General features: G+C 46.8%; 1 protein-coding gene across 3 annotated transcripts in view; it reads right to left on the reverse strand.

Annotated features, from left to right (window-relative positions):
- Positions 1-14,938, reverse strand: part of ralgps1 (Ral GEF with PH domain and SH3 binding motif 1) — a 714,125-nt gene that overhangs the window by 68,221 nt on the left and 630,966 nt on the right. For all 3 annotated transcript variants that reach the window (XM_078426449.1, XM_078426450.1, XM_078426448.1), the window contains one exon: positions 1,413-1,539. In XM_078426449.1, coding sequence (XP_078282575.1) covers positions 1,413-1,539 — 127 coding nt within the window. The remainder of the gene's footprint in view (positions 1-1,412; positions 1,540-14,938) is intronic.

Consider the following 14,938-nt stretch of genomic DNA (forward strand, 5'->3'; position numbering starts at 1 on the left):
TGGAACCAAATGCAACCAGCTTCTGAAAGCTGTTTTTGACTGGGCTCACATAATGCTTGTGGATTTAGGTGGTTAAAAGGCAGTTTTGAAGAGGTAGTCGGGCGATAAATGGTTGCTGGGCAACAAAAAAAGGTGTGCTGGAGGAATACTAACGCAAAACTCAGGCTTGACCGAGAAGATCTGAAAGCAACCCCCAGCGATGGCTGTCGGAGTCTTTGCCGGGGAGGGGGCGGGGCTCGGTGGCGTTTCCGTAGAGTTGCCGCCTCACAGCGCCAGAGACCCGGGTCGATCCTGACCTCGGGAGCTGTCTCTACTGGGTTTGTACGTTCTCCCTGTGACTGCTTGAGTTTAACTTGTTTTCTCCAGTTTCCTCCCACACTCCAGACGTGCTGGTTTGTAGGTTAATCTGCTTCTGTGAATTGTCCCTAATGTGTTGGATAGACCGTTGGTTGGCGCGGACTTAGCCCACTTTAAACTAAACTAAACTATCTGTGCCATGGAGCCACACAGCATGGAAACTGGCCATTCAGCCCACTGTGTCTGTGCCAGCCCATCAAACGATGCTAATCCCATTCCCAAGCAATAAGAACAAATCCTTCTACTTCATGGGGTTCAAAGTGGTCGTTTAAACATCTTGACACAAGGGTCGACATGGTGGCTCAGTGGTAGAGTTGCTGCCTTACAAAACCGGACACCCGAGTTTAATCCTGACTACAGGTGCTGTCTGTACGGAGTTTGTACGTTCTCCCTGTGACCGGGTGGGTTTTCTCCAGGTGCTCCGGTTTCCTCCCACACTCCAAAGATGCGTACGTTTGTAGGTTAATTGGGTTTGGTAAATTGTCCCGAGTGTGTCGGGCAGCACTAGTGTGAAGGAGTGGTCGATAGTCGGTGCCGACTCAGTGGGACGATCGGCCTGTTTTCACACTGTATCTCTAAACTAAACTAAACTAAACTAAACTAAACTAAACTAAACCTAATAATAAGATTATCAACCTGAAACATTGAGTGAAATATGTTAGATGGTGTGTAGGATAGAACCAGTTTGAGTTTGAGTTTAGTTTAAATTTCACTTGCACTGATCTACGGTGAAAAGCTATTGATGTGAACGGATAATCGTTGGTCAGCATGGACTCGGTGGGCCGAAGGGCCTGTTTCCACATTGTATCTCTAAACTATACTAAACTAAATTGAACCAAACCAAACTAAACTAAACTAAACTAAACCAAATGAAACGAAACTAAACCAAATTAAGCTAAACTAAACTAAACCAAACCAAGCTAAACCAAGCTGAGCTAAGCCCCCTGTGTCGTGACTGGCAGGGTGAGGTCAGGGAGTGACTGTGTTTAAGCTCAGTGCCTCGGCCGGTTTCACCACAAGGACTCTCTGGAGAGTGAGGAGAGGCAATGACTCACTTGTTTCCCAGGCTGTGGCTCTTGCGGTGTCTGGGCACCGGGGGTGTGCCGGGGCTCCCCGTGACCGCTGTGTCCGGACACGTTGGTCTTCGGCTGTACCTCAACGACGCCGAAACCTCGGAGGGACCTGCAAGGAAAGAGAAGGGCCGTTAGTACTAGCGTGGAGTCCAGAGCGTGTACACAAGAGCCCAGAGTGTTTCATTGTTAAATGCACCGACAATGCATCAATGAACCTCGTACTTGCAGTGGTATAACCTGTCTGTGTACATAGGACATAGATACCAAGGATCAACAGTTTTAATGCTGTATGAACTGAAATGGAACAATGAAATTCTTACTTATAATAAACCATATAGTAAGCACAAAAAAAATCAATTAATAATCCTAATACCTGTGCAAAAAAAGCCCAAAGTCTTTAGTACGAGCAAAGACAGTCCAAGGTTTATAGTTTGGGTTCAAGAAGTAGTGAACTTTGCTCTCTCGTTTATTATACTGTTTATCATGTACGACGTTTACATATTCTGCAGCAAGGAAGAATGTCATTGTTCTGCCTGGGACATGCAACAATGGAACGACTAACTATGTCCTCTAGTCATTGACGTCCCTGGGAAAAAGATTCAGACTGGCCCACTGTCTACTTTATCCAGGCTTCTCATAAATTTATAAACTTCTATCGGGTCTCCCCTCAATCTCCGAAGCTCCAGAGAAAACAATCCAAGTTTGTCCAAACTCTCCTTCGGGCTAATACCTGCTAATCCAGACAACATGGTGTGTACCTCTCAAAGGTGTCCACATCCCAATGACAGCACTGTGCGGGAACAAAGGTTCCATGGACCTACGTACATAGAAACAGAGAAACAGAGAACATAGGTGCAGGAGGAGGCCATTTGGCCCTTGTGATCATGGCTGCTCATCTACAATCAGTAACCCGTGCCTGCCTTCTCCCCATATCTCTTGATTCCATTAGCCCCTAGAGCTCTATCTAACTCTCTTTTAAATTCATCCAGTGAATTGGCCTCGACTGCCCTCTGTGGCAGAGAATTCCACAAATTCACAACTCTCTGGGTGAAAAAGTTTCTTCTCACCTCAGTTTTAAATGGCCTCCCCTTTATTCTAAGACTGTGGCCCCTGGTTCTGGACTCCCCCAACATTGGGAACATTTTTGAAATACCTGATTATATCTGAAATATTTTATCTGAAATATTTTCATTCACGACATTGTGGGCGTGATAGTGAAGGCAGAAGCTGTGGGCTCTTGTACTGTTGCTACCTGTGTGATAAGAGTGCTCCCACACAGTGCATCTGGATAAGGGGTTGGGTCCAGCAGTGAAGAATCAGTGACCAGACCAGAGGCTGGGTGTTGTGTTAGCTGGAGAAGGGACAAGTGCGTGCTACCCTTGTCTATCTTGGCAGTCGAGGTCCTGCCTTGAGAGGTACTTGTGGGAGGTATTGGGCAAACCTTATAGATAATGCACACGGCAGTCATTGTGATGGAGAGTTTACAGATACAGCCTGGAAAGGGGCCCTTCGGCCCACCGAGTCCACGCCGACCATCCATCACCCGTTCACACTAGTTCAATGCTATCCCACTTTCTCATCCACTCCCTACACTCCAGGGGCAATTTAAAGAGGGGCCAATTAACCTCCAAACCCCCACGTCTTTAGGATGAGGGAGGAAGCCGGAGGAAACCCACACGGTCACAGGGAGAAGGTGCAAACTCCACACAGGCAGCACCTGAGGTCAGGATCGAACCCTGGTCTCTGGCGCTGTGAGGCAGCGGCTCTACCAGCTGCACCACAGACTGGATAGCATGCAAAGCTAAGCTTTTCACTGTACCTCAGAACACGTGACAATACACCTGGTTCAAACCTAATCCGAAAGTGGCGCTGATGTTCTTCTGACTTCCCGAGAGGTAAAGTTATAGCTTTGCAAACATATGGACGGAGCAGTGCCAATAAAAAGAGCACTTTCAAAGGTGAAAGTCACGGGAAAGGGTATCGAGAGATATAGACGATGATGTGGAGAAATATAGAACAATGAATGAAAGATATACAAAAAAAGTGACGATGATAAAGAAAACAGGCCATTGTTAGCTGTTTGCTGGGTGAGAACGAGAAGCTGGTGCGATTTGGGTGGGGGAGGGATGGAGAGAGAGGGAAAGCCGGGGCTACCTGAAGTGAGAGAAATCAATATTCATACCACTGGGCTGTAAGCTGCCCAAGCGAAATATGAGAAGCTGTTCCTCCAATTTGCGTTTAGCCTCACTCTGACAATGGAGGAGGCCGTTCATTCTCTCCGGAGATGCTGCCTGTCCCGCTGAGTTACTCCTGCTTTTTGTGTTTATCTTTGGTTTAAAACAGCATCTGCAGTTCCTTCCTACGCATTTTGGAAGGTAATGCATTCCACATTCAGAGATCAATGTGATTCATGTGTTAGTGAACACCAGACATTTACTAGCAGCATGAACTCAACACTCCTGCAAAAGCACAGCGGAGGGAACCTCAGCTTAATTGTTGCAGGACGTGACTATCTTATTGCATCATTGTTGGCCTGGAAATATATTTGTTCAGCAGAAAATGTAAAAATCGCTTTAGGTCACCTGAAAACAATGCCTGCACTGGTTGTGGACATGATTAAAGGCAGCCTGACATGTTTCTTTAAAAGACACAAACTCAGTCAGAGAGTTGTGAATCTGTGGAATTCTCTGCCTCAGAAGGCAGTGGAGGCCAATTCTCTGAATGCATTCAAGAGAGAGCTAGATAGAGCTCTTAAGGATAGCGGAGTCAGGGGGTATGGGGAGAAGGCAGGAACGGGGTACTGATTGAGAATGATCAGCCATGATCACATTGAATGGCGGTGCTGGCTCGAAGGGCCGAATGGCTTCCTCCTGCACCTATTGTCTATTGTCAGCAGATCAGGCAGCATTCCTGGAGAAGATAGACACAAAGTGCCGGAGTAACTCAGTGTAGGAAAATAACTGCAGATGGAATCTGTGTCTGTAAGGCAGCAGCTCTATCGTTGCACCACTGGAGAATCAAGAACCAGACAACATAGTTTTAAGGTGAGAGGAGAAATAAATTAACAGGAATCCGAGGGGCAACTTTTTCACAGAGGGTGGTGGGTATATGGAATGAGTTTCCAGAAGAAATCTCTGAGGCAGATACTATAGCAACTTTTAAAAGTTATTTGGACTTGTACAAGGTTTAGAGGGAGATGGGCCAAAACACTAGTGTAAATGGGCCATCTTGGCTGGCATGGGCAAGTTGGGCTGAAGGGCCTGTTTCTGTGCTGTATGACTCTGTGACACCATGAACAAGATTCTCTTTGTCCTAATTGCAGATTCCTGACGGAGGGTTGTGCAAAGTTATTAAGCTACTCATCAGTCCGCACGGTGATTATGCTCCAGCTTGTGAATGTTTAATTCCAGCTGGCACACCGCCATGAGACTGTGCGTGCATCATCTCAACTGAACTGACGCACATGGGGTCTTGTGCCAATCGCTGAATTAATCTCACAAATAGCAGTAATGGAGAAACAAGGAGTTGCAGATGCTTTACCAAGGAAAGACCTAAAGTGCTGGAGTAATTCAGTGGGTCAGGCAGCATCCCTGGAGAACACGGATAGGCGATGTTTCAGAAGAGGCGTCCCGAACCAAAACATCACCTGTCCATGTTCTCCGGTAATGGAGCATCGAGTAGCTTCACCGTAGTGATAGCTGATCTCGGGTGCATTGTACAAGCCAATGTTTTAATGATTCAAAGATAGATTGGCCAACAATCACCTCCATCAGACGAAATAATCGGAAACTGAAAAATAAGACGACGCAGAAATTTTCAACCGAGACTGCAGTAAAACCTATCAGGTTTCAGGGCGGCACCGTGGTGCAGCGGTAGAGTTGCTGCCCTACAGCGCCAGAGTCCCGGGTTCGATCCTGACTACGGGTGCTGTCTGTACAAATTCCAAAGATGAAAAGGCAAAAGGTGTGAGATAAGGATAGAAGAGACGTGAATTGTGAGGCTGGAGGAAGGAATTTAAGTGGAAGTGGAGGGGGAAGGGGAGAGATGGGTGCGAGTCCAGATGAGGTACAGGGAAGGAGAAAGGGGGAGAAAGAGGGGGTGAGTAGGGGGTGGGTTGCTTGTAGGTTAGTTACCTAAAATTGGAGAATTCAATGTTGGTACCGTTAGATTGAAAGCGTGGATATCATAAAACCTGCGGGACTTTAACATTGTGGAGCTCGCGGTCTCTGGTTAGAGACCAACTTCGGGAACTCCAAGCTGCAGGAGCTTTGACCGCCCCGACGTGGGGGCTGTGACCGCTGGCTGCGGGAGCTTCGATCGCCCCGACTGCGGATGATTCGACTGCCCGACCACGGGAGAATAAAAAGGAAGCAGATTGGACTTTATTGCATTCTATCACAGTGTGGAATGTGGGGAATCTGTTGTAGTGGATGTTTAGGTTAACCTTTCTGTAGTTGTGTGTCTTGTTGCTTTTTGTTTAGTATGGCTGTATGGTAAATCGACTTTCACTGAATCTTAAGTGGTACAAGTGACAATAAACTGACCTTGAAACATTGAAACCTTGAAACCCAATGGTAGGAGCATCCAATTCTCCAGTGGTGGGTAACTAACCTACACCAACCCCTCCATTTCCTGCATGTTCACGTGCCATTCTTTGATTGCATCAGTAGCAGGGGTGGCACGGTGGCGCAGCGGTAGAGTTGCTGCCTCACAGCGCCAGAGACCCGAGTTCGTCCTGACTACAGGTGCTGTCTGTACAGGGTTTGTACGTTCTCCCCTTGACCTGTGTGGGTTTTCTCCGGGTGCTCCAAAGACGTGCGGGTTTGTTGGTTAATTGGCTACGGCAAATTGTAAAAATTGTCCCTTGTTTAAGATCGTGCTAGTGTAGAGGATGATCGGCATGGAGTTGATGGGCCAAACGGCCTGTTTCCACGCTGCGTCTCTAAAGTCTAAAGTTGGTCTTGCAAGGATATTGCACTGTATTTGGAGTTTGCTGAGTTGCTAATTCCCAGCCACAGGATTATCTACATGACACGGGTATTTCACATCCAGGTTTTACTGCAATCTAACAGTAGGACCCTACTCCAGCGTACACACAGAGGACGATATAATTGCACCACAACATCGTTCCACCTGAGCACAGTGCAGTCTGTTGGTTCCAACCTATGGTGGTCATCAATTACACAATTGCTACATTAAGGACAGACATCAAACAGAATTAAAAGCAAACACAGCTTCTTTCAGATACAGGTGATCCTCAACGTCCGATGGGGTTACATTCCGAGAAACCCATCGGAATCCGAAAATATAGTACGTCGAAATGCATTGAATACGCGTGATCACGTGGCTGGAAGTGAGGGTCGCTGCCATTTGCACCATCGCAAAGTCAAAATATCGACAGTCAAAGCATCGTAACCCAGGGAGCGCCTTGTACTTATCCAGTTAATTCCCCAACCCTTTCCCACACAGTCTTAGAGTCACTCGGCACAGAAACAGGCCCTTCGGCCCAACTCTAGTCTAGTCTAGTCCCGTTTGCCTGCATTTGGCCCATATCCCTCTTCACCATTCCCATCCATGTACCTGTCCCAGTGTCTTTTATATGTTGTTTTAGTACCCCCTGAACGACCTCCTCTGGCATTTATTCACAAAATGCTGGAGTAACTCAGCGGGACAGGCAGCATCTCAGGAGAGAAGGAATGGGTGACGTTTCGGGTCGAGACCTTTCTTCAGACTGATGTCAGGTGGGCGGGACAAGGGAACCTCCTCTGGCAGCTTGTTCCGTATACCCTCCACCCTCTGAGTGAAAGAGTTGCCCCTCAGGTTCCTACTGAATCTTTTCCCTCTCACCTTAAACCTATGTCCTCTGGTTCTTTTCCCCTGCTCTCAGTAATAGTCTCTGTGCATTCACCTTATCTATTCCACTCATTATTTTGGTCACCTCTATAAGAACACCCCTCGGCCCCTGCACTCCAAGGAATACAGTTGTAGCCTGCCCAATCTCTCCCTGTAGCTCAGGCCCTCGAGTCCTGGCAACATCCTCGTAAATCTTCTCCATTGAAGGATCTTGTATAAATGATGAACAATTCTGTTTCGATCAGTCCTCTTCCAGATTAAAATGCCTAGCTGTGTAACTCTCACATCCCAATGCATTTGTTGACCACTCTAAGTCCCTGTCCTCTGCTTCCAGCTCCCTCTGTCAGTGCAAACTGTTGCTGCCTCTCTATCTTTCCCAAAGCACTCCAGCTTTTGGATAGACATCCACACGATCTTACGGATGAAAGCAATTTTCCATTCTCCGATATCTTGTTCTCATCAATCTCCTCTAGGCTTTCTGGACAACCTTCTGAAGGTTATGTATCCCAAAGATAGTTGTCTCTGAAGAAGGGTCTCGACCCGAAACGTCACCCGTTCCTTCTCTCCAGACATGCTGCCTGTCCCGCTGAGTTACTCCAGCATTTTGTAGCTCACGGTTTAAACCAGTATCTGCAGTTCTTTCCGACATGTTATGTATCCCAAAACTGGTTGCAATCCACCAACTGAAATCTAACAAGATTTAGCATTGCATCTTTAATAGAGTGGCGCGCCATTTAATACAATATCTCTGCATATCCAATTTCTATGTTTATTATAAATCCACAGATGCCCAAGAGACTGCTTTGGCACAAGGAACTTTGGGCTTTTGTTTTGCACTAATGTTGTTTTTCAAAAATGTATTGAACTTTGTTTTGCTTGCTGTGTTTTGTTAGCAGACCTGTTATGCCACTACAAGTAAGGATTTCACTGTTCCGTTTTTGCTACATATGATAATCGCTCACTCTTGACTCTTTCACTTTGCCCCGCCACTTCTGCAGCAAAAAAAAAAGATTTCTGCACCTTTGAAAATTTCTGGAGATGAAAACCGCTTTTCACTGTACCTCGGTACACGTGACAATAAAAGTAAACTAAACTAAAGCCTCCAGCTCCCTCAATCCACAGCCCTGTCTAAAATGGTTCATGTTCATAAATGATAGGAGACAGATTTAGGCCATTCGGCACATCAAGACTATCCGCTATCCAATCATGGCTGATCTATCTCTCCCTCCCAACCCCATTCTCCTGCCTTCTCCTCATCCTCCACCTATCTCTGCCTTAAAATATCCATTGACTTGGCCTCTGCAGCCTTCTGTGGCAATGAATTCCACAGATTCACCACCCTCTGACTAAAGTAATTCCTCCTCATCTACTTCCTCAAGGAACGTCCTTTTATTCTGAGGCTGTGCCCTCTAGTCCTAGACTCTCCCACTAGTGCAAACATCCTCTCCACATCCACTCTATCCAAGCCTTTCACTATTCCGTAAGTTTCAATGAGGTCCCCCCTCATCCTTCTGAACTCCAGCGAGTACAGGCCCAGTGCCGACCAACGCTCATCATATGTTGACCCACTCATTCGTGGGATGGTGGCAGTTTATTGCCCCCTCCCAGTAACACCCCTGACCCCCCGACAGCAGTTGATGTGTACACTTCTGCGTTGGCAGTCGGTGTCCTTTTATAAACTGAGGCGTGGTTCCTACGTCCGCACTGTTGCAGTCCGTTTGAAGTCCTCCCTTGCTGCTTCCAAACCCTGCCTCATCTGTTAGAGGGTCAATCAGGCAGAACCTGCCTCTGCCGCTGTGCACAGCCGCCCGCTGCACCTCCCCTCTACAGCGCTCTCACGTGGTGCGTAACAGGACGGGACAGGATGGGACAGGACGGGGAGGGACGTGGGGTACAGAATTCCCATCGGCAGCCCCGCTCATTCTATCTCCAAGCCGACTCTGAGTGGAAGATCCTGGGAATGTCCCTGATAAACACCTCAGTCAATCGCCTACCAATCTCTCTCTTCATCATCGAATATTCTGTCCCACCCGTCCCCCCCCATCTCTGGAGAAAAAGGATGGGTGACCTTTCAGGTTCTTCACTCTAAAGAAGGGTCCCGACCCGAAACATCACCCATCTTTTTTGTCCAGAGATGCTGCCTGACCAGCTGGGTTACTCCAGCACTTTGTGTTTATCTTCGGTACATACCAGCATCTGCAGTTCCTTTCGACACATATTGCCAGTTGAATTTTCAACAGATATAGAGGTGTCAGTGATGGTGAGGAAACTGCTTGACCATGTACTGACCAAACCTTTTCTGAACGATTAAAGAGACTCTCCGTCTTTGCAATTGAGATCGAGGAGAAGAGAAGAACAGATGAGTTTTGAAATAAATGGAGCATTGTGCATTTGCTGAAGAAATCGTTTCTGCTACAAGGCGATAGTTGCTTTCCTAAGAAACCTTGTCTTACAGAAAATTGTGCTACATAAATAACTGTGTCAATGGTGGAAAGGGTGACAGCAGGATGTGCCAAAACTCAAGACAATACTCCAAATGCAGTCTCACCAACATCTTGTACAACATTAACACAACGTCCAAACCTCTACACATAATTCCCTGACCTAGTTTAGTTTAGTTTCGGGGAACAGGCACTTTGGCCCACTGGGTTTACACCGACCAGCGTTCCCTACGCACTAACACTATCCTACACTCACTCAGGACAATTTTAAATTCATACCAAGCAAATTAACCTACAAACCTGAACGTCTTTGGAGTGTGGGAGGAAACCGAAGATCTCGGGGAAAACACACGCAGGTCACGGGGAGAACGTACAAACTCCGTACAGACAGCGCCCGTAGTCGGGATCGATCCTGGGCTTCTGGTGGTGTTAGGCAGCAACTCTACCGCTGCACCACCTACAATAACAAGTTTATTTTTCCTTCAGGATTTTCAAGGATAATTTTCTTTTTAACAGTTATCTGTTTATGTTTGTTACTGGAGGGTAAAATACCGAAGGCACATTATTTAACAGGGTATGCTTGTACAAGCATCAGTAGAAGGGATTGCTTGTCAGTTCCAATTGCTATCCATACTGAAACTGACAAATACTGTTCCTAAGAGAAAACGTGTCTGATTACTGCATGGAGGTTACATGGAAACAATTTTCCTTTCCCCGGACTGCTTTAACAAGACAGCTTTTCCCCCTGGCTGTCAATTTCAAAAGTAAGCTTCAAGTGGTTCTCCAGTTCCCGATTGAAATTGGGTTATATCCTTTTTGGCAAGTAACAATATGAACAGCGTTCCTGAATTCATCAAGAGGTTGATCGAGAGTCAAGTGTTTAATTGTCATTTATACCGACAATGGAACAATAAAACTCTCACTTGCCGCAGCTTAACATGCTGGAAAATGCACTGTAGCCTCTGCCAACTCACTCAGTCTGCTACCACTCCCTTGATGAAAGTATTTCCCCTCCAATCCTTCTCCAAATAACTTTCAATTCATGCCCTCTGCTTTCTAAACCCCCAGCTCTGGTCTTTCCTGCTACTCTGTGTGGGCTTTCATGGTTTTATATGTCTCAAATAAGCCTTCAATCCAAATTCCACAATGCCAAAGAAATTAAAATCATCGGCCGTTTCAAGCATTCCACGTGTTACAATTTTCCATTCCTGGCAACATCCTTGTAAACCTCCCTTAGAACCACTTGCAGTGTCATCCCATTTCCTGGAGTATGGTCCTTCAGTTTTTTGTTTACAGTTGATTAAGTTGAGATGTAGGGGACACCTCAGCAAGTTCCCACGAACAGCAATGTGGTAAAGTGAGGCCTGTGGTTGTAACAGCCCAGGGTGGTGGGGAGAGAGCCTTTCTCAGAACCATTTATTACCTCATTTTGTTCAAAACTAAAATGAGCAGAACCTCTGTGATCTTTCTCATCGCTGGGCCTCTGTTTGGACGTCTCATCATGAAGGTTGCCCCGCCAACAGTACAACATCAACTGTACCATCTAAACCCATCCCATTCACCAGCCCTTGGGCACTCGGCTTTTCCACCTCGGAGATTCAAGAGATCCTCCTGATGCTGTTTAAATATTGTGTGAGTCCCTGTCTCCACCACCTTCTCCAGCACTGTGTTTCAGGCGGCAACCATTTTCTGGGTAAAAATGTTTCCTCACATCTCCTCTCATCCTCTTATTTTCTCTGCCTCTTCCAATGTCAGCAGGGTGCCAGAGAGCCGGGCTCCACTCGGCACAGCAGCATCTGAAGGTCATGTCACAAGGAACAGGAGTAGAATTAGGCCAGTCGGCCCATCAAGTCTACTCCGCCATTCAATCATGGATGATCTATCTCTCTCTCCTAACCCCATTCTCCTGCCTTCTCCCCATAACCTCTGACACCTGTACTAATCAAGAATCTATCCATCTCTGCCTTAAAAATATCCACTGACTTGGCCTCCACAGCCTTCTGTGGCAAAGAATTCCACAGATTCACCACCCTCCGACTAAAGAAATTTCTCCTCATCTCCTTCCTAAAAGCACATCCTTTAATTCTGAGGCTATGACCTCTAGTCCTAGACTCTCCCACTAGTGGAAACATCCTCTCCACATCCACTCTATCCAAACCTTTCACTATTCTGTATGTTTCAATGAAGTCCCCCCCTTATTCTTCTAAACTCCAGCGAGTGCAGGCCCAGTGCTGACAAACGTTTATCATAGGTGAGCCGACTAATTCCTGGGATCATTGTTGTAAACCTCCTCTGGACCCTCTACGGGTTGTCAGGCGCTGTAAGGCAGTAACTCTACCGCTGCGCCACCATGCCACCGTATCTGTGGAGGGAAATGATGTTTCAGGTCAGGAACCTTTTTCAGACTGACCCGACCCGAAACGTCATTGGCCCATTTCCATCCTATCACATTTCCACCACCACCCCTGGCAGCACGTTCCCAGCACTCACCTATATGAGAAAACCTGCCCCACACATCTCCATTACACTTTGCCCTTCTCACCTTAAAGCCATGCCCTCTAGCATTTGATAGTTCCATTCTCAGAAAAATATTCCCTCTGTCAACCTTATCTCTCTGCCTCTCATCATTTTATAAACTTCAATCAGGTCTCCCCTCAACCTCCAGCATTGCAGAGGGAACAATCCAAATCTGTCCGACCTCTCCCTGTAACTGAAACCCTCTGATCCAGGCAGCATTCCGGTAAACCACCTCTGTACCCTCTCCAAAGCCTCCACATGCTTCCTGTAATGGGGTGACCAGAACTGCACGCTATACTCCAAACGTGGCCGAGCCAAAGTCCTATAAAGCTGCATTATGACCTTCCTAACTGTGATACGTAATGCCTTGACTCATAAAAGCAAGCATATCACGTGCTTTCTTCACTGCTTAATGGCGCAGCGGTAGAGTTGCTGCCTTACAGCGCCAGACAACCGGGTTCGATCTTGACTATGGGTACTGTCTGCACGGAGCTTGTATGTTCTCCCCATGACTGGCATGGACAATAGACAAAAGACAATAGACAATAGGTGCAGGAGTAGGCCATTCGGCACTTCGAGCCAACACCGCCATTCAATGTGATCATGGCTGATCATCTCCGAGATCTTCGGTTACCTCCCGATATCCAAAGATGTACAGGTTTGTAGGTTAATCGGTTTGGTGTAAATGTAAATTGTCCGTAGTGGGTGCAGGATAGTGTTAGTGTATGAGGATCACTGGTCGGCGAGGACACGGTGGCCCGAAAGACCTGTTTCCGTGCTGTATCTCTAAACTAAAAAAACCCGAAGATACTGCCTGACCCGCCGAGTTCCTCCAGCAGTTCATTTTGTTAATTGCTCAGGATTCCAGCCTCCTTTCTTTGGTGGCTGCGTAACTTGTTTTATCACAAGATCCCTCCACAGAGATTCCACAGTCTGATTATCTGCAGATTTCCGAAGGGCAGAAACTGTATGAGGTGCTGATAAACTCAGAACTCTTCCCCATCAAGAACAACCTTCCGATGAACACAGATACCATAAGTTCATAGGAGCAGAATGAGGCCATTCAGCCCATTGAGTCTACTCCGCCATTCAATCATGGGTGGTCTATCTCTCCCTCCTAACCACATTCTCCTGCCTTCTCCCCATAACCCCCGACACCCTTACTAATCAAGAATCTGTCAATCTCCGGCTTAAAATGATCCACTGACTTGGCCTCCACAGTTGTCTGTGGTAATGAATTCCACAGATTCACCACCCTCTGACTAAAGACATTTCTCTTCATCCCCTTTCTAAAGATGAGTCCTTTAATTCTGAGGCTGTGACCTCTAGTCCTAGACTCTCCCACTAGTGGAAACATCCTCTCCACATCTACTCTATCCACGCCTTTCGCTATTCGGTATATCACAGGACGAATCGAAGAAATTGGCTAAGATTTTGTGATCTTATAAAACAAGGACAACCTCAAAGTGATGTGCTTGAACATCACTTATCACAAGTGTGATTATTTTGTTATAAGAGCCGAGAGGCCAACACTGAAGGTGCCCCATGTATATGGGCCCCATATAAGAGCCCAGAGGCCAACACCGAAGGTGCTGCATCGAGAACTGGAGTTAGACCTAATTATAAGCCACAGTTTCAGAATAAGGGGTAGGCCATTTAGAACGGAGATGAGGAAAAACTTTTTCAGTCAGAGAGTTGTGAATCTGTGGCATTCTCTGCCTCAGAAGGCAGTGGAGGCCAGTTCTCTGAATGCATTCAAGAGGGAGCTAGATAGAGCTCTTAAGGATAGCGGAGTCAGGGGGTATGGGGAGAGGGCAGGAACGGGGTACTGATTGAGAATGATCAGCCATGATCACATTGAATGGGGGTGCTGGGCCTTAAAATCGCCTGTGGGACAGGCCCTTAACCTTCTAAGTACCTCCAGAATGTCCTGTTTTTAAAATTTATTTCAGATGTGCTGCTTCTGCAGTATATTGCTTTGGAGCCCGGCAGGTCTGGCTCAGAGGCTAAAGGAGTATCAACAAGGGCTAGAGCTTTCACACCCACATTGCATGTCAACATGATGGGGAGCTGTTCATTAAATAAGTGATTATTATCACTGTGCTGCTGTTTCAGAGCGAGTCCGATTGCCCATTTCCATGCTGCAGGGTGAATGGGCACGTTATTTTATTCTCACACCAAGTTTTAATAGCAGGGTATGGAGCGGGCAGACAGGGTGGCGGACACAGAGGTATGTTGGCAGATTGTTTTCCCTATCATCGTTAGAGGGTCAGGGAGGGTTGTGTGTGTCTGAGAGACTTTGAAAATACCAGCCTGCTGGTGGAATAAATCAGAGTGCACTGCAGGGCCCACAGAAGTCAAATTAAACTCCCCGTGGATCCACAAAATGAGGCCGCCAGCAAATTGTTTTTACTTAATTTCACCTCACGGGTTATGTGTGGGGCCAGGTGTTTTATCGATAACTGCCCTGATGCCAGCACCTTATCTTTACGATAATTATACTCTGGGGACTATGTGCTACTGGTGTTCAATCTGCCCAAAGATACACGACATTAACGGGGTCCACTTGTGGCCACGTAAACTTATTGCACTCAATCAGTCACAACGTCGTAACTTTTCTAAAGAAGCTCGAAAGCCATTGCTGTCGTCTCGTGTATTGGTCGACTGTGGCCCCAAAAAGTCAATTCTAGCCCAAAG

Source organism: Rhinoraja longicauda, chromosome 31, assembly GCF_053455715.1.
Source record: "Rhinoraja longicauda isolate Sanriku21f chromosome 31, sRhiLon1.1, whole genome shotgun sequence".
In the NCBI taxonomy this organism is placed as follows: Eukaryota; Metazoa; Chordata; class Chondrichthyes; order Rajiformes; family Arhynchobatidae; genus Rhinoraja; species Rhinoraja longicauda.